Source organism: Fusarium vanettenii, assembly GCF_000151355.1.
Source record: "Fusarium vanettenii 77-13-4 chromosome 2 genomic scaffold NECHAsca_18_chr2_1_0, whole genome shotgun sequence".
In the NCBI taxonomy this organism is placed as follows: Eukaryota; Fungi; Ascomycota; class Sordariomycetes; order Hypocreales; family Nectriaceae; genus Fusarium; species Fusarium vanettenii.
The window spans coordinates 887,716-914,200 of record NW_003315867.1 but is presented as its reverse complement, the minus strand read 5'-3'; the positions used below and the strand labels follow the sequence as shown (position 1 = coordinate 914,200).

The 26,485-nt window shown below is 53.1% G+C and overlaps 10 protein-coding genes across 10 annotated transcripts; 5 read left to right on the top strand and 5 right to left on the bottom strand.

The window, feature by feature from the left end:
- Window positions 1–186: 186 nt before the first annotated feature.
- NECHADRAFT_66135 (uncharacterized protein) lies at window positions 187–1,107 on the bottom strand. The gene is made up of 2 exons (XM_003045813.1): window positions 1,066–1,107; window positions 187–1,016 (listed from the first exon to the last, which is right to left on the bottom strand). Exons 1-2 carry the CDS (start codon window positions 1,066–1,068, stop codon window positions 405–407), a joined length of 615 nt encoding a protein of 204 aa, XP_003045859.1. The 5' UTR covers window positions 1,069–1,107; the 3' UTR covers window positions 187–404.
- A 182-nt stretch (window positions 1,108–1,289) lies between these two features.
- NECHADRAFT_76129 (uncharacterized protein) lies at window positions 1,290–2,736 on the top strand (the record flags this gene model as incomplete). The annotated part of the gene is made up of 3 exons (XM_003046374.1): window positions 1,290–1,479; window positions 1,533–1,746; window positions 1,791–2,736. 3 exons carry the CDS (start codon window positions 1,290–1,292, stop codon window positions 2,734–2,736), a joined length of 1,350 nt encoding a protein of 449 aa, XP_003046420.1.
- Window positions 2,737–2,767: 31 nt separating this feature from the next.
- NECHADRAFT_66132 (uncharacterized protein) lies at window positions 2,768–4,078 on the bottom strand. Its single transcript, XM_003045812.1, has 2 exons — window positions 3,133–4,078; window positions 2,768–3,077 (listed from the first exon to the last, which is right to left on the bottom strand). The coding sequence occupies exons 1-2, from the start codon at window positions 3,761–3,763 to the stop codon at window positions 2,974–2,976; spliced, it is 735 nt and encodes a 244-aa protein (XP_003045858.1). The 5' UTR covers window positions 3,764–4,078; the 3' UTR covers window positions 2,768–2,973.
- A 442-nt stretch (window positions 4,079–4,520) lies between these two features.
- NECHADRAFT_32524 (uncharacterized protein) lies at window positions 4,521–6,194 on the top strand (the record flags this gene model as incomplete). Its single annotated transcript, XM_003046373.1, has 1 exon — window positions 4,521–6,194. One exon carries the CDS (start codon window positions 4,521–4,523, stop codon window positions 6,192–6,194), a length of 1,674 nt encoding a protein of 557 aa, XP_003046419.1.
- A 1,819-nt stretch (window positions 6,195–8,013) lies between these two features.
- Window positions 8,014–11,491, bottom strand: NECHADRAFT_76126 (uncharacterized protein; the record flags this gene model as incomplete). Its single annotated transcript, XM_003045811.1, has 6 exons — window positions 8,014–9,288; window positions 9,431–9,574; window positions 9,644–9,964; window positions 10,429–10,633; window positions 10,704–10,812; window positions 11,131–11,491. The coding sequence occupies 6 exons, from the start codon at window positions 11,489–11,491 to the stop codon at window positions 8,014–8,016; spliced, it is 2,415 nt and encodes an 804-aa protein (XP_003045857.1).
- Window positions 11,492–12,529: 1,038 nt separating this feature from the next.
- NECHADRAFT_33068 (uncharacterized protein) lies at window positions 12,530–15,094 on the top strand (the record flags this gene model as incomplete). Its single annotated transcript, XM_003046372.1, has 3 exons — window positions 12,530–12,796; window positions 12,854–13,459; window positions 13,583–15,094. The coding sequence occupies 3 exons, from the start codon at window positions 12,530–12,532 to the stop codon at window positions 15,092–15,094; spliced, it is 2,385 nt and encodes a 794-aa protein (XP_003046418.1).
- Window positions 15,095–15,535: 441 nt separating this feature from the next.
- On the bottom strand, window positions 15,536–16,758 carry NECHADRAFT_57898 (uncharacterized protein). Its single transcript, XM_003045810.1, has one exon. It carries the CDS (start codon window positions 16,719–16,721, stop codon window positions 15,663–15,665), a length of 1,059 nt encoding a protein of 352 aa, XP_003045856.1. The 5' UTR covers window positions 16,722–16,758; the 3' UTR covers window positions 15,536–15,662.
- Window positions 16,759–16,966: 208 nt separating this feature from the next.
- NECHADRAFT_66128 (uncharacterized protein) lies at window positions 16,967–20,030 on the bottom strand (the record flags this gene model as incomplete). Its single annotated transcript, XM_003045809.1, has 1 exon — window positions 16,967–20,030. One exon carries the CDS (start codon window positions 20,028–20,030, stop codon window positions 17,295–17,297), a length of 2,736 nt encoding a protein of 911 aa, XP_003045855.1. The 3' UTR covers window positions 16,967–17,294.
- A 2,114-nt stretch (window positions 20,031–22,144) lies between these two features.
- On the top strand, window positions 22,145–23,216 carry NECHADRAFT_34277 (uncharacterized protein; the record flags this gene model as incomplete). Its single annotated transcript, XM_003046371.1, has 2 exons — window positions 22,145–22,250; window positions 22,429–23,216. The coding sequence occupies 2 exons, from the start codon at window positions 22,145–22,147 to the stop codon at window positions 23,214–23,216; spliced, it is 894 nt and encodes a 297-aa protein (XP_003046417.1).
- Window positions 23,217–25,172: 1,956 nt separating this feature from the next.
- On the top strand, window positions 25,173–26,455 carry NECHADRAFT_99111 (uncharacterized protein). The gene has a single exon (XM_003046370.1). The coding sequence runs from the start codon at window positions 25,257–25,259 to the stop codon at window positions 26,223–26,225; it is 969 nt and encodes a 322-aa protein (XP_003046416.1). The 5' UTR covers window positions 25,173–25,256; the 3' UTR covers window positions 26,226–26,455.
- Window positions 26,456–26,485: the final 30 nt, after the last annotated feature.

Genomic DNA, 26,485 nt, shown 5'->3' with positions numbered 1-26,485 from the left:
CAGGTGATGGACGAGAGCAATTATGCTAATACGCCTTTCTGTTTTTGATCTTTTGGAATGATACTCGGATGACGAGTAATGCAATGTGGAGTTGAGGTAGCCAGTGCGGCGTTGACAAGGACAAGGGAAAATATGCTGTGGAAGCGTCATGACATGCACATGATAGCGTTTATGAGGAATAGTTGTATCTTGATAACAATTGAGCTCTATTGAATGTACTTTGTCTATTGTGTCGTGATTGTTTCATAGTTCTGCATGATGCTTTTTGAATCCCTAACTCCTCAAACTCCTGACAACAGCTCCAAGGTCGTTGAGTGCCTCGCCTTGATGAGGCACTCCCAACCAGTATTTCCATACAATGGTATCAATCGAGCCTCTCCGCAAAGTTTAATCACAGATCCAGACTAGTTGTTCCCTGTGAAGGCCGGGTTCTGCTCCATCGTCGCCGAGATGTACCCCCGTAGAGCAGCCCATCGGTTTGCAGTCGGTGCAGGGGCAGCAGGCTTGGACTCTCCCACCTTGGCCTTATCCATATCTTCATCATCGTCATCATCATCATGCTGCACTCCAGCAGGTGCCGCATTCTCCTGAGGCGCCCCAGTCAACCTCGCCATACTAACGCCAAACCTCTCCATCTCGCCCTTGACCACCATCTCCTTCTTCTTGAGCGCACCCTTCTTGCTCCTCAAACTCTTGTGCTTGACCTTTCCAGGCTGTCCAGCATCGTCATCGAGCTCGGGTAGGGCATCGGCGAGGCTGTCGAGGGTGGCTGCGAGCTTCTTTGACGGTCTGCGGCGCTTGTTCGCCTTGGAGACGCGCGACGAGGAGGCGATGCGGGAGACGAAGGAGGAGTGCTTGATGAGGCGCTTGTCGCGCTTGCTGGAGAGGAACGAGTCTGAGACTGCGGCATCGTCGCGGAATGTCTTTGATGGGGCGAGGGGGTGAATTTGGCCCGTTACGCGCTGGTGACGGAGGGTTCGAGCGGAGGGTTTCTTGAGGCCGGGTGGTTGGGGAGCCTGAGACTGTCAGCGTTCGTTTTTAAATAGATGGGTAAGAAGGGCTCACCATTTTGAATTGTGTATTGGGTTGTAGGAAGTTGAGATGTTGGGATTTGGTGTTGAAGATTTGGTGTTGGAATTATTTTCGGTCAAGGGTCTGTTCACCGAGGTCATGGTGGGGTACACCGGGACTTTGTCACACGGTGGATGGAGGGGCAGTTGGCGAGCCATGAATAAGCTTCCTGACTCAACCTTTTTTTTCCCCCAGCTTTTCATATGCTCGAGTAAAAGATGGACAAGATAGATCAGCTTCGAAAGGAGATTGCAAAGCGAGAGGCTGAGCTCGCTGACCTTCGGTCACAGCTTGCTGCTGCCGAGTTCGAGGAGAGGGAGAACAAACAAGCTTGGAAGTGGCCGCTTGATACGCATGAGTATGAGAGGTACAGTAGACAGATGATTGTTCCCAAATTTGGCCTTGAGGGTATGTATATTCCTTAGCCTATTCATCAAGGGATATTACTAATATTGTCAAAGGCCAGTTGAGGTTGAGAAAAGCCAAAGTGCTCCTCGTCGGCGCAGGGGGTCTCGGATGTCCAGCTGCGGTCTATCTCGCGGGTTCAGGAATCGGCGTCATTGGACTGGTTGACGGCGATGAAGTTGAGGTGTCGAATCTCCATCGTCAGATAGCCCATTCGACGAGTCGTGTCGGTATGAGCAAGGTGGAGAGTGCGATCACATATCTGAGAGAGTAAGTTCTCTCACAAGTTTGATAGAGCAGACTAACAACTATAGACTTAACCCAACCATTACGTATCATGCCCACAAGACTCACCTCACACCGCAAAACGCTCAAGATATTGTTTCAAAGTACGATCTCGTCCTTGACTGTACCGATCATCCCACATCGCGATATCTCATCTCCGATATCTGCGTCCTACTCTCCAAGCCCCTCATCTCAGCATCTGCATTCCAAACATCGGGGCAGCTCATCGTTCTCAACAACCCTCCCGGCCAAGGACCATGCTACCGCTGCGTATTCCCCACTCCCCCACCGCCAGAGAGCGTTGTAGGCTGTGGTGAGGGCGGTATCATTGGGCCTGTTGTCGGCGTCATGGGTGTCTTGCAGGCTCTGGAGGTTATCAAGCTGATCACTCGAGGCGATCTAGAAATCCAGGAAAGGGAGCCCAAGACCCCGATGCTGCTTCTCTTTAGTGCCTTGGCGGATACCCCCTTTCGGTCTGTGAGGATGAGAGGCCGAAGAAAGACGTGTTTTGCATGTGGAGATGAGAATGCATTGACGTTGAATGAGTTGAGGACATCGATGGACTATGTCCAGTTTTGCGGAGTGATGAAGCCCGTCGAGCTTCTTCAACCCCAAGAGAGAATATCCGCCAAAGAATACCAAGAGGTTGCCAAGGCAGAGAAGGAGGAGCACTTGCTGTTGGATGTTCGGGAAAAGGAGCACTTTGATCTCTGCAACATTGCAGGCTCGGTTAACATCCCCATCAGTCGATTCATGAACGCTCGTGGCGAGACAATACCCGAGGGTTGGCCAACCGACCTGCCACCGTCCGCACCCATCTATATCGTCTGTCGAGTTGGTAATGATTCGCAGATTGCTGCGAAGAAGCTCAAGGACCTAGGGCTGGGGAACAATGGGGAGCGCTTCATCGGTGACATTCAAGGAGGCATGAGATCCTGGAAAGCCAACGTCGACCCAAGCGTACCATTCATATAGTCACACACTAGATAGCCAAATATGAAACCAGTGAAAAGAGGAAGAGAGTTTGTTATTGGATAAGAGATTTGACGATATAGATACATGCCCGCGATGATCCGGGGCCGCAACATCAAGGGCGGCCCATCCCTGCCCGTCAGCTGCGCCATCATTACATATGAAGATTTTTTGTTTTGCTCTGCCAATGAAGAAAAAGCCATTATCCATTAGCCAAGACAAGTTTTTGTTGTTATTGTTTTACACAAAGTTGGCAGTCTTCTTCTTGTTGAAAGCCTTTTGATCTTTTAGCCATTGTCGGTAACCAGCCACGCTCTGAATCTTTTCGCCGTAAAAGTCGGGAACTGTGATCAATTAGTTTCTGTGTATAGATTATCAGATAAGAAAATCAGGTCATACCAGGGTTGGCGGCGCTCGAGTTGGTGGGGTCAACCCGGTGCTTCTTGATGCGCTCAAAGAACTCGGCCTCCTTCTGCGTCATCTGCTTCTTCCACTTGCGGTTCAAGGCGTAGAAGAACTGATTGCCGATGCTGGGGCCGATCAACCAACCGAGACCAGAAAAGGCGAAAGTCATGATGCCCAGCGTCATGAATGGGTCGAGGGGAATTTGGGTGATGACGGGCTCGGCGACACCCGTTGAGAGGACCACGGCGCCGGCGCCTCCGCAGAACATGCCGTTGGTGATGGAAAAGAGAAGCTGGTATCGGCGGCGCTTGAGGCGGAGCTTGAAGAAGCTGTTCCAGTCGAGGGCGTGATGGGGATCCTGCGCAAAGTCGTGGGCGTTGTTCTGTCCCGGCGTGGCGTTGAGGGACTGCTGCGCGGCCGAGGCTAGATCAGGCTTACCCGAGCTGGCGGCGCGGGCAAAAGCCTTGGGGACGGAGACGACGGGAGCGAGGCATTGCTTTCGAAGCGGAGAACGGGCGAGGCACGAGGCGGCGGGAAAGGTCGAGAAGGGAGCTTTCGGCGAAGAGCAGATGACGCCGGTGACGGGTCGTCGCAAGACAAACGTCTTGAGCGGGGAGGAGGCCATGATTCGAGGGAAAATTGCGCAAGAAAAAAGAGTCAATTAATTCAATGCGAAACTTAGGTACGGAGTGGAGATTGGAGAATTGAGCTTCGTCGACGTCGGGATTTTGGTCGACGGGATTTTTGACGTGGGGGAAGCTCGGTACAAGCTGGGTTCGTGATCTCATGGGAAAGGGCGAGAAAAGATGGCGCTTGTGTTAAGCGCGGTTAAGCGCTGCCGACCCGAGAGGTCAATTGGGTTAGCTATTATCGGGTCGGCGCTAGGGGGTCTAATTTATAGCAGCTATAATATATAAGTAGTAATAATAATTAAGTAAAGCTATTTTTTAAGTTTTTAATTAAATAGCTATACTTATAAGTATTTAAATAAGATTTATTAATATTAAAATAAATAATAATAAAGTAATACTTTTCTTAATATTAAATATTTATTTAATAATACGAGAGATCCTAAGGGCTTCTAAGGCCCTTTGCGCGTTCTAGACTTGATCAGAGCGGGCTTAGTCATCACCTGATCTCTATTTTCGACGAGGTGGCTTGTGTGGAAGAGCTAACCGCGTTTAATTCATATGCCAGCAACAACGACCGCAACAGTTCGTCAGAAACCCATTCAGATCTTGCCCGAAAAAATCATAGAGCTCGCTGACGCGTTGCTTTAATGTCAAATTCTTTTTTGGGCTGTTGCGGCGCTTTCTTTTCACCTTCTTTGTCTTGAGACTCAAAGTGGTGGATCGTGGAGCTTCCTCGTGTGCGCGCACGCGATGGAGTCGATCCAGCAGTCAGAAGCCGTCGACCCCGAGAAACGAAAACAAACCGATCATGTACGCACTCGAATAGAAGTGCAAATTCACCAGAAGCCAAGGGGTTATGTCCCCGGCAGCGGTCCTCCCCTCCAACCCATCAGTCTACTTCCGCCTCGAGACTCGACCGCGTACATCCTCGATCGCATCATACTCCCCTCGCCGGGTCTAGCAGCAGATGGAAAGCCTCTTCCGAGACGGATGACTTATATCGTGGGATGGCACGACTTGCCGGCTGCGAGGATGCTGGTGCCCGCCATGCAGATCCTCAACTATGTCTCGCCTCAAGAGGTCGAGGAGTGGGGGTTCAATAATATGGAGGAGCAAATGGACAGCAAGAAGTTGGCGCAAGAGAAGAAGGAACAGGCTGTGGACAAGTCATCCAAGCCGAAGAGACGTGGACGGCCACCAAAGCACAGCAAGATAGAAACTGCTGTCGTTACGGAGCCTGAGAGCAACACAGCCGCCATACCTAAGAAGGGCGTCATGACGATATCAGCCCCGAAGGAGAACAGACTCCAAGATTTTGAAGGATTGTCGGATGAGTATGGGACTCCTTCAAGACAGTTGCAACAAGAGACATCAAGGGGCTCAACAGACGTGGATATGGACCATGAGCATGAGGCCGACTTGGTTCCTCGAAAACCCGAAAACGTGCGCCCCGTGGCTCAATTGGGCACGTCGCACACGGCTGCACTCGAGTCCCGTGCGTCGGGACAAAGCAATGCTGGGGGCAAACAACCTGTCTTTGAATCGCTCCCCTCAACAGCATCCTCGACTCGACAAAGTACACCACAGCCAGCAGTCACCAAGCCGAATCTCAAGGGCAAGAAGAAGATGGCACCAGCAAGTTCTTCAAAGACACAGAAACCTCCGACAGTGGCCAAGAGCCGTGATGGGTTCTTTTCGGGCCCGGAGTGGAAATGGGATCCCATTGGAGAACATGCCATCCCTCTCTCAGTCACGAATGCAATAACGCCGAGCCTGGAGCCACAGCCTTTCAGGAATCCGTACATACCAGAAGTGAAATCGATGAAGAGTAAACCCAAGGAAAAGAAGACGGCCCCAAAGCCTCCTGAGCCAGCTCCCGCGGCAGAAGAGCCAGCCAAAGACAAAGAAAATGACGACTGGGAGGTCAAACGCCTAGAGGGCATGGAGTTTTTCGAAGTTGAGGGCGTTGGGGTTGTTCGCTACTTCAAAGTCCGCTGGGAAGGCGACTGGCCTCCTGATCAGAATCCATCCTGGGAACCGGAGGATAACCTTCCTGCTGCGTTGGTACGGAATTACCTCAAGCAGGGCAAGAAGAGACGCGCTGGGCATGACGCCCATGAGCCGAAGAAGAAGACCCCACGACCTACGACACAGGCTCCTTCAGCACCACCCAAGAAGAAGGGCAATCTTAAGCAGACAACCCTACCGTGGGATATACCCGCGAAGCAGTACAAGAGCGTCAGCGAGGCTTTCGAAGGTGACGAGGAAGAGGCCATGGGAATGCCTGTTGCGAACGATGTCTCGGAGGAGGTTGAGGAAGAACAAGATGAGCTTTTCGTAGTCGAGGAGCCTCCGGCGAAGAAGAGCCGTGTACAGGCGCCGTGGCATGGACATGGAACATCGGCGAGAATGGAATGGACTTGATCACGATGCCGTTGTATAGATGATACTTGGAGAGATGATGAACTTGGAAGGACTCGGTTACTTCTGGAAAAAAGCATGATGGCTTCATGAAACGGGCAGGCAGGCGGTATTGGCTTTGAAAACATTCACGTCACGGCGCACATGGCATTTGAGATACCCCAAATTTTAGGAGAAAACCTTTTCCATACAATGAATTGATACAGTGAACCTCGATGCCCTAGCGAACTGGTCATAATGACCCGCTACCCATTCCCATTCCATCCCGAGCAGAGATTCCCAAACATAAGCAAGGCGCTGAAGGCCGATAACTGGAGATGGGAACATGTCAACCATCTTTGTCGAAATCATTCTTGTCGTAGTGAACAAGAGACGAACGAGAATGCCGATGGACGATAACCTTGCAGTGTCTACTATAGTATTGACACGAGTCGATCGAAATGGCGAAATCAAAAAGGCGAAATGAAACGACGAGATCGAAAGTCGAAATATCGGAACCGAGAACCAGGAACTGAATCCCAGGTACGTCTACCGTAGAGGTAGTGCCTACTGCGAGAGAGAGCAGTGACCGCCGTAAAGGCACGCGTTCGTCGAAAGGTCGATATTCAGATCTGACAAGGAAAGAAAAGAAAAGGTCGAGAAATCAATTGTCGAGAACTGTAAACCAGACCGAGAAATTAATCCCAGAGTGGTTGGCTACCGGGGAGGTAGACGACTGTCGTGAAGGCAGTACAGGCCGAGAAGGCACAAGTTCGTCGAAAGATTGAGATTCGGATCCGAAAAGAAAAGAGACGAGGTCGATGATCGAGAGGTGTGAACCGAGAACTTAATCACAGTTGTGTCTTCCGCGAGAGCAGTGACTGCACAGCTTTGTCGAAAGATCGATGCTGATGTAAGAAACAAAAAGTGAAGAGATGGTCGAGAAGTCGATATTCGAGAACTGGAAAACAAGACCGAGAAATTAATCCCATCTAGTTTGACTGCCGTGAAGGAAGTGCTGGCCGAAAAGGCACGAGTTCATCGAAAGGTCGATATTCTGACGCGAAAAGGAAAGGAAGTCGTGAGTTGTAAATCGAGAACTGAAAACGAGACCGAGAAGCAAATCCCATCAAGTTTAACCACCGGGGAGGTGGTTGACTGCCGCGAAGGCAATACAGGCCGAAGAGGCGCGAGTTCATCGAGAACAAAGACCGAGATCCGAAAAGTAGAGACAAGCCGAAAGCGAAATTCGAGAACTGGAACAAGCCAGGAACTTAATCCCAGTGTTCTTTACCGTAGAGGTAGTGACTGTCGTAGAGGCAGTGCTGGTCGCAAAGACACGAGTTCATCGAGAGACGACATTCGGATGTAAAGGAGAGTCGAGAGGGCTGAAGCAAAGCCGAGAACTGAATCACAGCATGCTGCCTGCCCTCAGACTTCCTGCCGTAAAGGCGAGAGATGTTCGTCGCAAAGAGACGAGTACCGGAAAAGAACATCTGAAATCGAGAATCGTGAATGAAGAGGACCAAGAGGCGTTTCTTGGTACGACTGCGACGAGTGCAGTTCTGTCTGCTGTAGACGTGTAGGTTCATCGATAAATGATTGTTCAGATGTGGAGGAGAAAACCGAAGAAGATCATAACCCATAAGAGGGCTTACCGAAAGTCGAAACACAAGAGTCAAAAGGCCGAAGCCAAACAACAAAAGACTCGAGTGCGAAAGTGTAGCCTTGACACAAATCCATCTCAGCGTGGTCGGTTGATGTCTAGACATTGCATCTCATGAGAGAGCGTCTGTCCTGTCATTCCGAGACCAGCGTACATGTGTAGAGGTGAGTGTTGGATTTAGTTGTATCGAAGGAACTGGGGTGTCATAGGCGGGATGGACATGCGGATCTGCTGATCGTCACCTTGGAGCCATTCCCCGTGCATGAATCCCTCGTCGCTGCCCTGGGTGTACATCTGTGCACGAAGGGGAGTGGGCGAGTCGCGAAGACTTGGGCCACAGTCGTAGCAGTCAGGAGGGCAGATGATACGGCCTTCATCCTTGAGGCGACGGTGCTCGACGATGTTAGCGTAAATGTCAGGGTTAAGGACCTGCTGCTGCAGCGCGAGCTCTCTCCAGAAGTCGGCCCACTCATGCTTGCCAAGGGTCATCTCTTGGAGGATCTTGAGTTCCTTTCCGCGGACCTCTGTCTGAGGGAATGTGGATCCCGTTGGCTGTTTGTAGACACATCCGTCTTGGGCGGTGTAGGTGCGGCTACCCATCGTCATCTCTGGGAAAGGTCTCGCCTCTTCCTCAGGGATGTCGGGGAGAGTGGCCTGGTAGACCATACGGGCAAACACATCGGGATGGAATGATCGGGGAGGCTCCCAAGTGTTGTACGGAGCTTTGTTCCACTCGTCAAGGTGGCCATGCTCGATGTAGGGAATGACGTTGTCGTACAGCTTGTGAACATGATCAGGGGGATAGTCGGACTCTGTGATTCCGTAAGAAATATCCTCTGCACGGCCTGAAACGCCGGGGAGGGGTGTCTCTGAGAGCGCCACATCGCGGATGTACTCTGCCTTGACGACATCAGTCATCTCTACTGAGAGTTCGCCGACATCACCAGAGGCATCAGGGTTGAAATTAACTCTGACAATGCCCGACAGGCCAATCTTGCTGATGGCTGCCCAGATGGCCGACTCAGGAAAGTTGGCGAAATCGACGCATCGACCAGAGACGGGGCTCTGAGCATCATGGTCAGAAGGAGTGGCGGCCTTGAAGTACAACATGTTGGTCTTGTGGACATCACCATCTTCGTCGACGAAGAATAGAGGCTTCTCCTTGAAGAAGTCGATGTAGGCGGTGGCGGCCTGGCTGTCGTTAAAGTGAATGGCGGCACAGTACGTGCCCTTTCGGGACCCAGCTGGTTCGGGCTTCACGAGAACGCTGTTGATGCCACCAACGCCGGTGACGCCTTGCATAACCTGCGCGTACGTGATGTTGGCAGGCAGATCGTTGAGAATGACCATGGGGCCCTTGTTGTTGATGACGGCCTGGGTCCATTCCCAGTCGCCCTTGGGAACACGGGGGGCGCTAGGCTTAGCGATGATCTCAAAATCATCCTCCTCGTCCTAAGAGGAGAGAGACAGAGGGCCGACATTGCTGTCGCAATCATCATCCGACAGGACCTCGTCCTGAGCCTGTAGAGTAAGGTCAGAAACTGAAAGGCGAAAGGGGGAGAGAACAAAAGAAAGGAAAGGGATGTGCTCTTACAAGCTTGTACTCGCGGAGGCCGTTGATCATGTCAACCTTTCCCTTGATAATGTCACGCTGTTCCTCAAGGTCCCGCATGACGTCTCCAACCAGCTTCTCCCACTCATCGAAAGAAAGGGATTGAGCCATTTCGATCAAAAGAAGCTGGGTGGGGATGATGTCAGTATCTTCAGGTGTCTACGCCTTGAGGCTAGGGTTGGCATGAAAACTTACAAACGCGTCTTGTCTCATCTTGCTGAGGCCTTTGAGATCGTGGACGGCATCGGTGCTCAGCTCGTTCAAAGTGAGTAGCATGTCGCATGGAAGACCAGCGAAGTCTGCTGCGTCGATCATCGTGGCCTGTGTGTAGTACTCGCACAGGGTAGCGATGACCTTGAATTTGTCGTCCGCGCTCTGCAAGAACAATGCGTGGTCATCGCCGTATCCAACGACTGTCAGGAGGCTAGGGAAATCGTCGATATTGACTTCCTCCTCGAGGTTAGAGGAGGGGTAAAGGATGCCCAGCGCGTCGAGGGCAGACATCTTGGGCGTACACTACAAAGGTGACGCGTGAGTGTTGGATAGAAGTGAAAGTGAAGGTAAACTCTTGAAGAGCGATGTGAGAATGAGAGAAGGGTTGAAGGGGTTTGTGTGATGTGTTGCGGTGAGGTGTTGCGGGGAGATGTGAGGGTGGGAGAGTTTGGGTGGAGAGGAGGAGGAGAGGAAAACAAAAGGTCAAGACGCGTGCCGCGAACCGTGAACGCCCACAAACACGCGGCGGCTCTGCCTCGTTTTTCAGGATTCCACGTCAACACCAGGGCAACCGAGAAATATAGGGCTTGTGGGCTTCGTACGGGAGGGCATTAGCTGACTAACTGCAAGCTTTAGGGCTCGTAGCCCAGTATCAACTCCCGTGACCTCCCTGAGGGGTCTCTCCAGTGGCCAGAAGGGTCATGCCATCCGTCATCGTGGTCCCTTTGGGCCATTGCATTGTGATATCCATTGTGGCAGAGGCCCACCTGGTCCAGGGGACACTTCCAGATGGTTCCTCGTGAGGACGAGGATCGAGTAATCCACCAACCCGTAATCATCCCGCCATGGTGTAGTCGTGAGCTGCGAGCGGCCTCACTCTCCATCTCTAAATCCATCTTGCTCTTGGAGTTCCAGTCGCGGACGACAAAGGGCCATTCATCGTAGCATTGTAGATGAGGGAGCACACCCCTCCTAGTAGAAATATCATAGTGCGATAGTGAGGTCGTCGACATGCTGCATTCACCGCATGGCCGTCACCCACTGCACGGTTCGTCCGTTGTGGTTGATGCCATCCCCGATGCATGGACACCCCTCTTTTCCACCACCGTCCCGAACCCACGCCACCTGAGGGCCTAGCCCATCACGATCCCCTATTCTTTGCATCGCTCAGAAATTGTCTTCCAGTGCATCTCTTTGCAAAAAAATCATCCATGATACAGGATGCAAGGAGTATCGTCCATGAGCTGCAAAGGGGGTGCTGTATTTCGCTAGAAATCAGGGTGCTTCGGGACTGTACTAGCCTAGCACTGGCAGAGCAAGCGTCGCGACCACGAATCCATGGTGTTTTGACACATCGCACCCTCGCAAAGAAACAAAAACACATCGACATCGTCCACACTTCGACACCATTCATCCTCACATCCATCCCTTCTTTGATCCGACGACATCTCAGAAACACGTCCGCTCACATGACCCAGACCACAGACCGAGCGGCGTCCTTCCGACAAAGAAGACGCCGCCAGAACAGCGCATCGGCGCAAGGGGCCATAGACTATGTCCGCCAAGGCCACACAGGACTTGGAAAGGGGCTGCCAGAGCTCTCAGCAACATCTTCGCTCGAAGAGAAGCGACAGAAAGCCACGAGCACGAAGGACTGGGGATGGTCTTGGGCTCATCAAACATCACCAATGACTCTTCGCTCCATCCTAGGTTGACACTTGCAACTACCACCATGAGACAGAGGGTATCCTTTGACACCAGCTTCGTTGGCTCGTCCCAGCTGTCGAGCACTTTCTCAGGGGCAAGAATCGGTACGTGGACGATGGACATGACCGGCTACTAACCAGACTTTGAAAAGGGGTAGGACGAAAGACGCACCGAGAGCCTCCAGAAAGACCTCGAAACGATCCCCTATACTCGACATTCCCGTACTCGACATCCCCATACTCGACATTCCCTTACTCAACGCTCACCGATACTTTCAGGCCTTCATACAGAGAACAAGCACTCGCTGGCTTGAGATACGAAAGAACAAAGGCAAACATGCAAGGGAAGGGCACAGGGGGCTTCAAGCACCGACGGTTGTTGGCAGTCAGGGCAGACAGACTCGGATTACTGGCTGATTTCTTTAGCTGGGACTCCTCGACTCGACGGTGCAGCTACTCGGTTGGTTTCACATGTTTCGAAGAGACAAACTTGACGTCGATAGAACAAAGAACCCGGTCCTTGACCCCTCAGAAGGAATGTGGTCAAGAGAGAGTTTAGGACGTCTCACGTGAGAAAGGACGGCGTCCAACATAAGCTCCACCTTCCCCGGTGACTCAAGCGGCCGCGATCCCTGCCAAACCCTGGCAACCCCACAGACAAGGTCCTTCCACGTTGCTCAATGGCTCGCCAAGGCCTTGCCAACACGGGAGGATGCTCCATTGAGGTCCATCTGGCGATCCTGTGTAGCCGCTAACCAACAGGCATTGGCCTTGCTCACCGGGGGGTGGCATTGTGGATGGCTTCAGCCGACCCGTAGGCAGCAAGCCTCAGCCGCATGTAGCAGCCTGATCAACCAACAGCAGAAATCCATTGGATCGAGATCGAAGTTTGGTCAAGCCATATTGCCGCTACACGTTGACTACCAGAAGCGGGGAGCCATCCCTCAACAAAGTAAGTACCTCACTAGTACCTACTACTATAGTACTTCTGTGGCTGACTCACTGACCGACATCAGCCCAGCTCCCCAACGTTTCTCTCAGGTCTCACAAATCTCCACAATACCCAGCTATATTAAGGCCAATACATTCCCGTCGCTGAAATCCTCCTCTTCAGCAAGCCAATACCTCCAGGGGTCCAAGACTTGTCCATCATTCATCCATCATGGCGTCAACCACCGAATCTCAGGAGGCCTGGTTCCTCAAGTCGTCGTACCCTGTCCTCTTTCCCTTCCACGAGTCCTTGAAGAAGCCCCAGGCAGAGTTCGAGAACTTCCTCCGGGAGGAGCTTCGTCGTCGCCATGACGAGACCCCAGTGGATCTTGGTACTGGTCAGGATCAGGCCATGACCGATGCTGGCGAGTCAGAGACATTCACTCTTGTCTCCAACAGCACGACAGGCGAGATCCGGAAAGGCATTGATGCCATGGATGTAACGGGACCCGACTCGCACGACGCCAAACCAGAGGAGCCCAAGGCTGACACCAAGTCTAATCCCTTTATGGAAGGCCTGGTGAGCTACGGCAAGGAAGAGCAGGAGCCTCCTCGAAACCTTGAGAACATGATGCATACCGAAAACAGCGATCTTGCATACCGCTCCACCAAGGATGCCCTCGTGGACCTCTTTCAGGAACTCGAGGAGGTCGTGTCTGGGCCACGTCTGGCGGAACTGCTCCCAGCCGCCTGGAAGGCGGACCCTCTAGATACCCTCAAAATCATCTTCAATGCCCGTTCCATCCACTTGGGAAAAAGCTCAAGAGTCAGCTTTTACCGCTGCGCTGGGTGGCTAGCACAGAACCATCCCGCAACCCTCGTCGCCAATCTCCAGTGGTTGAGCCGCCCAGTCATCGAAAAGAAGGCCAAGAAGGAGAGCGAAGACGACGCGGTGATTGTCGACGTGAAGGACGAGGACGACCCCACAAAGTACGATGTCAAGCACGGGGTGGCCCATGGCTACTGGAAGGATCTCCCCAACATCCTTGCCCTGGCAGTCAACAAGAAGCTCGACGGGCTCTCGGATCCTAAGAGCGTTCTCAACAGCAAGAATCCTGGTATTATCCGAGGGAAGAGCATCACAAAGACTCGCGGTCGTGGAGTCGGAAGAGGTCGTGGCCGTGGTCGTGGCCGCGGAGGAGCTCGCTCTCGAAGAGATCGTATCATGGAAAGCGATGAGAAGGAGCAAAAGGGACAAAAGGAACAGACTAGTCTGCCTCCAAAGGAGTTCAGACGGCAAACCAGAGACAACCGCTACGAGGCGGCAGTCAAGGCCTTCAACACGGATCCAGTGTATCGTGCCCTGCACTTGACCATCGCCCGACTGTTTGCAGAGCAGCTGGAAAAGGACCTTTGCATACTCCGAGGAGTTGATGCAAAGGCAAAGCGCACCATCTCGCTGTGTGGCAAGTGGGCTCCTTCGCACGACCACTTTCACGACAGGCACACCTTCATTATCAGCACCATTGCCGAGATTCTGTATCCACGAGACTCTATCCAGGACAACCGTCTTTCGCCAACGGACGACCGAGAGACGTACCTTCGATTCGCACGCGAAGAGTACCGCAAGGACACATCTGCTCTTCGGAAGCATCTTGAGGTTGTCGAACGTGACATTACACTCCAAAAGTTTGACAACATCAAGTACGATCGGGTCCCTTCTCTTGCCATGAGTCAATACTCGAAGCTTTTCATCGAGAAGGATATGGACCATTTTGGTGCATATATCGACAAGGTCGCCGAAGGAAAGGCCAACATCTCTGGAGCAACCCTGCTGCCGTCTACCTTGATTCAAAAGGTGCGAGGGGGAAACTCGGGCAGCGGGAATAACAGTGCACGCGATCTTGTTGACCGAAAGGTCCATGAGATCGAGGCCAAGGTTGTTGATGGGCAGTGGAAGACGCTGGTACAACGCATCAAAGACTCGGGCACTCTCGAGTCTTGCATCGCCGTCTGCGATGTGTCTGGAAGTATGACATATCCCAACTTCCCCGACAACACTACCCCGATGGACTCGGCTATTGGTCTGTCCCTTCTGATTGCAGAGGTTGCGAAGCCTCCGTTCTCAGGGGCATTCATCACATTCAGCGCCAGCCCCACCGTCGAACAAGTCGACCTCACCAAGCCTTTGGGAGACAAGTACCGGAACATGCTGTCTTCGCAATGGGGCATGAACACAAACTTTGTGGCAGTTTTCGAAGATCTCATTCTCCCCATGGCGATCAGGAACAACCTGAAGCAGGAGGACATGGTGAAACGTGTCTTTGTCTTCAGTGACATGCAGTTTGATGCCGCCTGTGGTAACGAGTCTTATAGCTGGGATGAGCAGCCGAAGAAGCCCGCTGAATGGACCACGTCATTTGAGCGAATCAAGAGCAAGTACCAAGATGCCGGTTACGAGATGCCAGAACTGGTGTTCTGGAACCTGGCTGGGGGACGAGCGGGCTACTCGGGTGGAATGGGAGACACCACGGCGCCCAAGCCCGTTACTGCAGAGGAGGAGGGAACTTGCCTCGTCAGTGGTTACTCGCAGGGAATGCTCAAGGTGTTCCTGGATGGAGGTGGTTTTGAGGAGCCAGAGGAGGACGATGAGGAAGAGGAAGTGGTTGTGGACAAGGACGAGGATGGCAATGCCACAGAGAAGCCAACCAAGAAGAAGGCCAAGATGGACCCTCTCAAGGTGGTGAAGAAGGCGATCAGCCATAAGGCGTATGACATGTTGAAGGTGGTGGACTGAGGGCTGGATACCCAGATGAGGAATAATGATACCCAAAAATGAGAAATGATAGATTGTTATCCACGAACCCAGAATGAGCGTGACAGAACGAGCAGATTAGCCATAGACAGTGGTATCTTAATTCAACGTGAAATCTCTGAACTCATACTGGCATCGAGACTCCTTTACTACCTTGATAATAGTGACGATCACGATTTCACCCCTACCCTATAGCACCACCACTTGAGAGGAGTTCGTGATTACAAACACTACCCATCCTAGCCTCCCATGATTTCCTTTTAACGATGGAAACTTTAATAATATTACTCGAATTCTTTTACAACTCTTTGTCAAGGTAATGCACTGTTTTGAGTCGTTGAGCGTGAGACGTGTCAGTGTGCAGGCTCAAGGGCCAAGGGCCTTAACTCTCCTTTCCTTCTTCTGGTAGGGGGATGGCAATCAGACAGAATAAAAATTGATATTAAAAAGCTTTCGAACTTGAACAATGGCAAAGAAAAAAGCTAGTCATCTACTGCTTGCTTGCTTTCTGAACCGATCCCTTAGGTATTACCTCCCCCAAATACAGACATCACTCCACAACGACCATCTCGTCAACCATCTTCATGAACCTCTCCCTATACTCGGCCGGATCCGCCGTGATGCTCATAGGCCCCTTGTGAGCCACCTTGTTGAAGATCTTGACCACCTTTGTCAGCGTCCTCGCGTGCAGAGTATGCTTTGCCCAGAAAAAGTCGAGAACCACGCATCGATACGTCCACTTGCCCTCGACGTCGTTAACGCCCTTTCGCCATGCACCAGCGTCGGAGGATACGGTTGGAACATTGCTTCCACAGGGGTAGCGGACTAGGAAGAGGGAGTAGTCGACGGCGTTGTGGGATGCGAGGAGGGCTGAGTCGGCGAAGAGGAGGGAGGTGAGTTCTTCTTTGGCTTCGCGTGTGACGCGTACTTTTCCTGGGAACTCGTCGACGAGGCGTTCGATGACGCTGCCAGGAACCAAGGCTCCGTCGGCGATATCCCGCTCTGGGAAGAAGTAGTCGTTTGGTTTGAGGTCGTACGTCTCCCAGCCGTCCCCCTCTTGGTCCTGTGGTCTGCCAAAGAGCAGGTTCTCCATGACGATGTGGTGCGTGGGTGTAACACCTAGCATACCACCCAGCGATGCATGAGGTGCATGTACAAGGTCTGTGATTCGGACGAGCAAACTGTGAGGTTGGTGCTTCATGTGTCCGATATAAGGATCCAGCAACTCCCTCGCGAAGAAGGCCTGCTCAAAACGTCGAGGAAGCGACTTGACAAGATACTTGTCATTAGGCGTAGTGAAGAAAGTCGAACCACTGTATCCAAGATCACCGATGGGTACAAGCTGCGCAAGAGGATCCTTTCCCTTCTTCCTCTGCGTCCTCGGCTCATCCTGCTGCTCCTGGAACGAAGCAGTATACTCATCCTCATCAAGCTTCCAAACCTCCTTTCTCAGCGCGAGGAAATCAACAGGTCGGAATCGTGAGAGGAGAAGCTTGAAAAGGCGGAAAAAGGAAAGGATGACGCGGAGGACGTTGGACTTTGTTGTGCCGTGACGACGACATATCGCCTTGGCTATCGAAGTCGAGATGCGAGAGGAGCGAATCTTCATACCGGCTGTTGGTACTTTGCGTGTACGAATGAAGAACCGTTTTTTTAGAGTGTAGATTTAGTTTTGGTCTAGGATCTTGCCGTGTTTTTTTTCTTCGAAAAGGTGTGTAGATTTGCTTAATCGAACTTGAGGTGGAATGTGAGGGTTTGGAGAGTCGAGGTGACGTCACTGTATCGTAGAGGTAGCACAGCATGTGATATCCAAGAAAGGACGTCATGTACAAGGAACAAGTACAAGATGATGTTGAAAACGAGAAACAGAATAATTAATATTCTAGATGTTGCTTATCCGTTAAAATCCAATCATTAAAATCCCCAGATATTCCAAGAAAAGATCGCTGTGTAAGCCAAAAGTGAAAACTATCAAGACATTCCCATCGCTCGCTCGCTTTTTCCCAATCACTCCAGTATAACTCCAATGAAACAAAAAGCAAAAGAAATTTCCTGTAATCCCATCTCTTGTTTTTGTAATATCCTGTCCCGGGTCGATGTTCATTCCCGATATCGTACCCGTTATTATTAGGCCGTCATCGTACACTCTCCAAATAAAACACTTTTGAGTTCAGGTCATTGCCTAGAAACTGAACAGACCACTCCTCCTCTTACCAAGAGGATACACAATCAGGGCGCTCAGGAACAGACCGACACTGATTCCAATAGCGACTTGAATAACCTTGAACAAGACGTTGAACGCCGTTCCGTCGAGATTGCCCATAGAGTCGCTGCTGCCACCCGAGTTCTTGGTGATCTCGTCCGCCGAAGCAATACTGGCCAGCAGAGAGCCACCAGCCGCGAGACCAGATGGCACCTGGACGAAGATGGCGGGGAGCATAGCCGCCGCGGCAAGACTGTATCCGACCTTCCGGGGCTTCTTCTCGGGCTTCTCGGGGGATTGGGGACGCGACTCGGGGTCGGACATTGAGGGTAGAGACCAAGTATCCGAGGTAAGCTTCTTCCTGGTGTACCTCGGTCGAACCCTGAGCTTCCACCAGTCGACAAAGTCCAGCCAACCATTCTCAACATGTCTTCCAAGTCTCGAGTACAAATTCGCGAGGATGCCAATAGCGAGAGCGCCAAGCATGTTGGAGATCTGACCGTTTCCTCCAAAGTACTCGCTGCAGTAGCTATTGACGCAGAAACCCGCCAAGGCCATGGCCGTCATGACGGGCGTCTGCTTCCACTTGGCTTGGTTGATGAGACAGAGACACAGGGCAAACCCGGGGACGAAAAGGAAATACCACTCCCGTCCGAGGGGGTCGTTGCACTTGGTTGAACTCGTCGCGTTCTTGTCAATCATTCCGTACAGGGAGGCTCCGATTGTGATTCCGTATCCGAGGAACAGCGTGTAGATGAGGGCGTGCACCATGCGTACACTTCCGGCGACGATGTTGCCGCTCTGGAGTTCTAGTGAACTGCAGAGGACCATGTAACCGGGGAGAATCAAGGCGATACTGCTCTGGGCTAGAGTACTGAAGCAGAACAGTTCGCCGTTGTTGATGGAACCAAAGGCTCGTCCCAGAAAGGATGTGACAACCGCAGCCGACACCTCAAACACATGGGCGTATAGCTCATTGCTAGGAGCCAGCACCAGTTGGAGGATTCCAACGATGGCGCCAAGGATGAATGCAATAGGCAAATCAATGAAACGTCCCTGGAAAGCAAAGGGGGCGACGCAGGCCGAGGCGACGCCGTAGAGGAACACACGAAGCCAGATGTTGAACTTCGGTTTGTTCAGAATCACCTCGTCCAGTCGCTTGGTGGCTTCTTCCACTCCAACCTTGTCGTGCACCACCTCCTTATAGATGTTGTGCACGTCACGGAGACGTCCTAGGTCGATACCCTGAGGAACGCGGACGAGCTTGACCTCGGTGGTATGTGTCGTGCTATCGTCGAAGCTGATAATCATGCAGCCGGGTAGGTAAAGGAACTGGGCTTCAATCTCGAGGACTCGGGAGGACATGGTCATGTACTCCTCCAGTCTATGCGTCGGGGCGCCGTACATCATGAGTGCGCGGCATAGCTTCAACAGGTAGCGGTGACGCTGGATAATACCCGCAATGTGGATGGTGATGCGAGCCTTGTCTCGCTTCTTGGGGGGTGGCGTCTGTTCTCGCTTGAGCTTTTCGGCCCATTGGTCAGAGATGTTGGTTGAAGCTGGGACCGCGAACATGGAGGACGACTTCATCAGTTCGGTCAAGGCAAGGGAGGATGTCGAGTTGCGGGACTTGTGATAGTTGAAGAGACCACTCGAGGGCCGAGAACGAGGTGGTGAACGGAGAGGAGTACCCATGGCTGAAGCAGGCCTCGAGGTTGGAGGTGAAGGACGAGGGGACATGAGAGGTGTACCAGGTATCTGAGGAGTGTTGAAGCCGCTGCTTGGAGCTCCTCGATCATCATGGTACAACTTGAGAAGGGAGGATAGAATGCCTCCACGGTACTTGTCTGGTCGTGGGACATAATCGTGAGCATAGTTCTGTTCAAGAACAGGAGTTGCAGTCCCAGAGGCTTGTCCACTTGGCTGCTGATGAAACAAATCTCTCTTTCCTTTACGGCTGTGAGATCTGACCAGGTTCTCCGCATCGGTGTGGTGCTTGAAGGGTTCGGTATCGTATGTTATCCTCGGTACTCGTTGGCGTAAGGTAGAGTAAGTGCCTCCATCGTCGATAACTGTCGTCTTCTTTGGTAGATCGTCGTCACTCTCGTAGTCCTCAATCAGGGGTTGGGCCGACGGCACTTCAGCAAGGTCAATTGATCCACGCCTGGATCCCGGAGCCGAGTAGCTTCCCACTGACACAGCTAGACGGTCAGCTCTCTGGCGAGCGTCAGTCATGGATTTGAGTTGGCGTTCGCTCGCCCGTGACTCTGCCAGATCGGCCATCTCACGATCCTGGGGGGCGTCATAGCTGGTGTTTCTCCTCAATGCTGGTCTCGGACGTTTCGGACCTAGGAGGTCTGGTGTTCCAGGGGACAGCTTCTCGACCTTGTCCTTCTCCTGCTGACGACGTTTGTTCTCCTGCTCGGCGGACAATATCTTTGTGAGTGCAAGGCTTAGTTCGTATGCGTCTGGGGCGTTGGGCGGTAGTTCCCCAGGGGCTAGCTTCGGGGACCCGGTAGGAGAGAAGACGACCTCATCCTCACGAGGTCGACTAGCCCCGGCCTGGTCACTTCCTCCTTTGGCAGCGAAGCTGTCACTGCTGGCGTGGAAGCCGACTCGCTTCTTCTCCTTGCGGACTGGGGTGGGGACCTCGCTCGGCCGAGCGCTCCCACTGCCGCTTCCGCCGCTGCTGCTGTCGTTCTGTTCGGCCGACATGGGGTGTGAACGAGTCAACGGCCGACACACTTGAATGAAAAGATTATGGTGGGAAATAGTCAGGGTTTATTTAATTGAACCCCGAGACGATCGTCTCTCAGCGTTTGGCTGCTAAGAAACTAAAAGGAAGAGAAGGATTCATGGTCCGTCGATCGACGGGGGAGACCCTTTTTCTCTTTTGCTCTTTGTTGGGCGCGCGTCGAGCTCCCTACTCTGGGAATGGATCTTTGGGCTCGCCCCGGAGCGAGAGGATCAAAAATTGGAGCCTCTGGTGGTTCCTGGGGGCAAAAAAAACTTGAAAATAAAGCCTGGTCCTGTTGGGCAAGGTGTGTGATAAGGGACCTTTGTGGGTCGCCGAGAGAGGCTCCGACAGGTAGCATACCTGCTTTTTGGTGGAGGAGCCATTGATGTGATGAAATCATATAAGAGGTATGTAGGTATGATAATGATGTGCTTCGCCTCCCCTTACCGTCATGGCCCGTCCTGCTGTCGTTATCGGCCGCGCGTGGGCTGGTTGTTTAGGTTGGCTTTCGTAATGCACTGGCGATCTCGGCGTGGTGTTTTGGTCCGGCGACCGGTTAATTTGAGTCACCCTGTTCAACCAGCCGCCAAAGTCTCTCTTTTCTCTATGACTGCTCGGCCGAAACTTGCCTGATGAACATGATTTTGCTTTTCTTACACTCTCTCGCTTCGGCTGGCACCAGGTGAGTTCTCGTCCGTTGTCGGGTCCCCGTCGTGTCTCATCATGGCTGGTCCCTGCCTCTAGATTGGCCCGGATAAAGTCGACAACCTGCAGTTTTTATCATGACGGGCTCGGATTACCCATTCTGGGAGGGTGTACACGCAGAGTGAAAGATGAAGAAAATCTTGCCTTCTCCCAGCCAGTTGGTACTGCAAGATCCAGGCCCTGACCTGGTCCCCTGAGCTTCCAGCGGGCTTCTTCCGCCGCCAGCCAACCCATCCAACAGCGGCTTCAGCGCCACGTGCGGACCTCGACGGCGTCCGCCTCGGGCGCGAACTGCCCTGTGCTTCCAGGGGACGGGAAGTGCTGGTTGCTGCAGCCCTGCAGCGATCAACAGGGTGATGGGTGCCCTGAGACAATGCGACACGCACTTCAAGATTTTGTCGTCAACACCAGCGAGATGCACGGCTGGCAGTTGATCGGCACTGTTGGTTTCCTAGATTGATGTGACGGGACGTGCATCCTGACGTGCAGTCGCGGATGCTGGTATCTTTTTCTCGGCGGTCACTTCAGATGATGCAATGGTGTCCGGACTACCCTGACGTCTCTCGTCTCGTCTCGTATTCGACAGCTGTGGGCAGGTTTTCTGTTGTTTTAACGCGTAATGACAAGCTCACCAGCTCTTTGCATATCAACCGGCGGAGGTGACAGCTCTCAAGTTGATCCCCCTGCAGACCCATATCTCGGTTTTCCCAATTCTCCCTTGTTCCCGTTTTTTTTATCATCACATGCCAAAGCTTAGTGTGAGAGATGGAGGCTCTTGCTCTTGGTGAAGGGGCCAAGAGCAGGGGAGAGATAGGATGCATCCATTGATTGAGGCTGTAAAGAGGAGACGGAGTAGCTCTATCCGGGACCGGCCGTTCCGGAGCATCCACTTTGAGGTGCCCAATAGCTCGGAGATGGAGGCATCTAAGCTCGAGCTAGTATAGAAGCTATGATGTTCTAGATAATTTCATCGTTGCCTTGTCCCTGGGTGGCTATTCTTGGAAAGAGATTTCATCGTCTCAAGAATGTATCGAGTATAGTGCGAGGCACAGATAAAGAGTGAGTAAGCAGGGAAACAAAAATGGAAACGTTTGACTTTTTTTTACTGGGTCCTCTATTGATATCAACAACCTATCGATGATCAAGGTGAGTCGGAGCAAGAGTCATTCAACGCCACACCCACACCAACCACACCGAGAGGAGACGGGAGATAGACGCCCAGCGATAAGCGCGCCCGCTGCGCTACTGTAGGATACCGCTTGACTCCTGACCAGACTATTTACTGCACATCCATACCTACCCGGCAGATCTCAACAATATCCCGTCGTCGTAATCGCCCCATCTTCGGCATAAACAACGCACTACTCCGTATACTACACAAACAATCATGGCCTCACCTACCAAGAGATCCCAGGGGTCCGTGGCTATACTCCCCGACCGCATCGTCCCTATGCGCGTCATCGTCTGCGGCGTGCATCGCACAGGCACGCTGAGTAGGTTTTCACCGTCCGCTCACCGAATCACGCAATGCCCAGGGGTGTCACAAAGGGGTGTGCGATGGATGTGTGGCAGCCAACACGTCCTCCTTGCATGGATAAAAGCAGTGTGGCCACCAGATAAGGGGAAGGCGAAAGAAACAGAGATCTGAGCTGACTCGTTTCGGATCCGCAGGCATTCGCAGTGCCCTGTGGCAGTTGGGCTTCCACGACTGCTACCACATGCACTCGATGATCCAGGACACATCGCAGGCCTCGGAATGGGTCCGGGCGTTTGAGGCAAAGTATGCCGGCCGGGGCACCTTTACCCGTGCCGACTTTGACCGTCTCCTCGGCGACTGCCAGGCCGTGTGTGATGCGCCTGCCGCGTTCCTCGGCCCCGAGCTCGCGGAGGCCTACCCGGAGGCCAAGGTGATCATCCTGAACCGCGACCCGGAGAAGTGGTACGACAGCGTGCTCAACAGCATTTATCTCATGACCAAGCCGCAGGGTTTGGGGCGGAAGCTGTCCATGATCTACTCCTTCATGTTTGATACCAGTCTGCGCAACATGGCTGGGTATAGTAAGGCTCTGAGGCAGTATGTGCTAAAGTACGATCACGGTGAGGAAAAGGACAAGGCTCTGGCATGGTACAAGGCGCAGTACGATGAATTCCGTGAGCGCATCCCCGCCGAGCGCCGCATAGAGTATACCATCACAGACGGATGGGCACCCCTGTGCGAGCATCTAGGAGTCCCCATCCCCATGATCGAGGACCTAGAGATGGGCAAGATGGTGGAGGCGCCATTTCCCCGCCTTAACGACCGCGAGATGTTCAAGGCGAACAGCAAAAGGATGGTAAAGAGGAGCAGGGCGAGGGCCAACGATAACCTCCTCTCGGCGGTGGGGAGGCTGGCGCTGCTGGGCGTCGCGGGGTACGCCGGGTATCTTGCTTGGAGGACCCGACTCGGCGGACGAGTCTAGCCTGGGGCTTAGTCGGACTTCCCAACTTCCCCGGGCTGGCTCGCAAAGGATCCGTGCAGCCTTTTGACCAAGTAACGAGTCAAGGCTGAGTATAATCAGGGAAAGCCTGCGGGGAAGGATGGCCATCTGGAGGTAGTGTAAGATAGGCTTGTGTGTTCATCTCTACTTGGTACTTGATTAACTGAGAGTCATGCCACCAGCGTTGCAGTTGTCATGAATCTTGCACGACGCAATCTCCACAGCCTGATGATTCCTTTGTCGTGAAAAGATGAACTGACCGCCGGCAAAGGGAACTAGGGTAAGTGCCGGAACATGGAATGCGAGATGCACAGATGGGCAAGGGCCCTGGATGAAGGAATCCGACATCATCAGAGACGACTCTTTCAATGCAATCTGAACAAAGCAAGATGCGAGAGAACCCCCCACGTCTCTGGGCAGCACGTGAGGAACCCCGGCTGCAGTGGCCCGTGGCGTCTGGCTCTTGTCCCATGGCCACGGGCCTCGGTCTGTTCGGAAGCCCATCCATCCCATCACATCGAAGGACGCAGCTGTGGTCGATCATATCACATGGCTTGAAGATGGGCAATCTTCCATCAATGGGAGTTTTTCAATTCATCTCGCGAGATCTGAATCTGTGTTCAATTCGAGAAGCTGAGTAAAAAGTGTGGCGAGTGTGTTGCGTCGCCGCCATCATCGTAAGTTACTGTACCTCCAAGTGACCTTTGATGAAGAACCCCCCACGCTCTTCTCAATCAACAAATTCACCCTTCCCAGCACTTTTCTACTTCCTTCTTCCATGCCTGGTATCAAGTCCGGCGCAAGCAAAAAAAGACACCACCCATGCGCCCCATGCTAGTCTTCTCCCCCCCTTTACCTTTCAAGTTACACACAAGCCTCCAAGGCCAGGGAAGCGAAGCAAGCTGGGCGTGCCAATTCAGGGCTGTCATTGGTTGACGGATGGAGCTGACACTTCTCTCCAGGCGCTGGCTGGGAGAAGAAGACGTGGGGGTTCCCCTCCCCCAGCATGACCTTGCCTGATATACACGGCTTCTGTTTGGTCAATTAGGGAAAATGGGCGTCGGTCCATTGGACGCCTAGGGGACGGCGGGCTCTGGGTTCGGGGGGCGCCTAGTCTACAGAGTTGCGTAGCGTTGCGTCGACAATGACCAGTTTTGGAACTTGGAGGGTGAGAGCCTTGATCAGGAGACGTCGCTCTCGGACGGTACCTGCTTCTGTCGTGCTGATCATGATTGTTGGTGGAGGGCGCCGTCGGTCTCTGAAGGCTGCCTGTCAAGCCTCCTACTTACGCAAGTCAGACAGCTCGGGCTCAGCTTTTGTGTAACCATTGGCATGTCTGCGTCCGCACTCCTATCGTTCTGGGCACTCTCACGAGGTCATCCGCGTGCTTGTACATCCTTTTGTTTACAGCTTACACGCACACATACGAGAATCCGTCCCCGACATTTTGTGGGCTCATTGTTCGACAACTGGTACCCCCACTGAGAGACTCCATTCGGGGCGGTCTGCCCAGTCTTCTCTTTCCTCTTTGCGCGCGTGCTGGTTCTCGGGCGAGCAAGTCTGGCGATTACCGGTGCGGCCCGGAGGCACTCGGCCGGAGGACGGCGTGGCCTGGCCTTTTGACTCTACTCTGCCTCCCCCGCTTGACCCAGGCATCCGGTGGCTTTCCTGGTGATCAGAGCTAACCCCCACGCCAAAAGGACCCCCCCTTGTCTGCGCCTGGCTGGCTCGTGTGAGCATCCATCTGCCGAGTTGACACCGCTTAGACCAAGGCTTGGGACTCTCTGGCTAAGCAAAGCCTCATGACGAAGGCCGCCTTTCCAACTCCGTCCTACTTTTCCAAGGGCTGCCCTGGTCTTGCGGTGGACATAAAAGAGCAGCTGACGCCCTTTTGTTTGCCGAGATTTCCTTATCATACCATCTTGTTTAACTTCCCTGTCCGCTTAAGCATCTGTTGTTGCGTATAAGACGACGACATCCCCCCCCAATTCATATACAACATCACATCTCACTTCAGACTTCATGCCTGCTACACTCCTCACATCTCCCACCATGGGTTCACCAAAAGCTCCTCAACTACGACTCGGCGACGGCGTCTACGTCCCCACCCTCGCCTTCTTCACCCCCGATGACGAGGTCGACTCCCCAGCCCTGGAGAAGCACATCATCAAGCTCCTCGAAGCAGGAGTCGCTGGTATCGTAGTCCACGGCTCCAACGGCGAATGTGCCCACCTTTCACACTCTGAGCGAACCGCCATTATCCGCGTCGCCAGGGATACCATCCTCCACGAGTCAACCGGCGCTCGCATCCCCCTCATCGCCGGCTGTGGTGCTCAGAGCACCAAGGAGACGACTCAGCTGTGCGAGGACGCCGGCAAGGCGGGCGCCACTCATGCCCTGGTTCTCCCTCCCAGCTACTACGGCGGCTTGCTCCCCGACGACCTCGTTGTGCAGCACTTTTATGACGTGGCCGACAAGAGCCCTATCCCTCTTCTCGTGTACAACTTCCCCGGCGCCGCTGCCGGCCGCGATCTTTCCTCAGACACCATCCTCAGCATCGCCAAGCACCCCAACGTGGTGGGCGTCAAGCTGACGTGCGGCAACACTGGCAAGCTTGCCCGCATCGTGGCCGACTGCCCCGAGGGCTTCTTCGTTGGCGGCGGCAGCGCAGACTTCATCCTCCAGGGTCACGCGGTGGGCGCCAACGGCACCATCTCGGGCCTCGCAAACCTGTGCCCCCGCGCATGCGTGCGAATCATGGAGCTCGCCGACGAAGGGCGCTGGAAGGAGGCCCGACAGCTGCAGGCGCAGGTGGCCAAGGCCGACTGGACGGCCATCAAGACGGGCTTCGTGGGCGTCAAGGCGGCGCTGGGCCACTACTTTGGCTACGGGGGCGAACCTCGAAGACCCTGCGTGGCGCCGTCGCAGAAGGAGCTGGACGTGATCGCCCGGGGGTTCCAAGAAGTCATGGAGCTGGAGCCTACGCTTTGATTTGATTTGACATGAGCAAAAAAGTCTTGTTGACGGAGTTGCATCGGGTTAGCGATGATGATACCTAGATCAAGCACAAGATGGTGTTGTGGCGTTGGGCATGGGCACATGCATACATATACACAGCCATGGGATCGATCATCTGGCCCAGCTGTTGTACATTTTATTACGAGCGATATTTCTTTAATAGTCTTTTGGAATGAATTTGGAAATGATGTTCAATGATATTCAATTGATGACTCTACTCTTTAAAAACTGTC

Coding starts and splice junctions, on each gene's coding strand:
- NECHADRAFT_66132 (XM_003045812.1), bottom strand. CDS start 3,763: ATGGCCTCCTCCCCGCTCAAGACGTTTGTCTTGCGACGACCCGTCACC. Junction 3,078..3,132: donor CTCGAGCGCCGCCAACCCTG/GTATGACCTGAT, acceptor AATTGATCACAG/TTCCCGACTTTTACGGCGAA.
- NECHADRAFT_57898 (XM_003045810.1), bottom strand. CDS start 16,721: ATGAAGATTCGCTCCTCTCGCATCTCGACTTCGATAGCCAAGGCGATA.
- NECHADRAFT_99111 (XM_003046370.1), top strand. CDS start 25,257: ATGCCTGCTACACTCCTCACATCTCCCACCATGGGTTCACCAAAAGCT.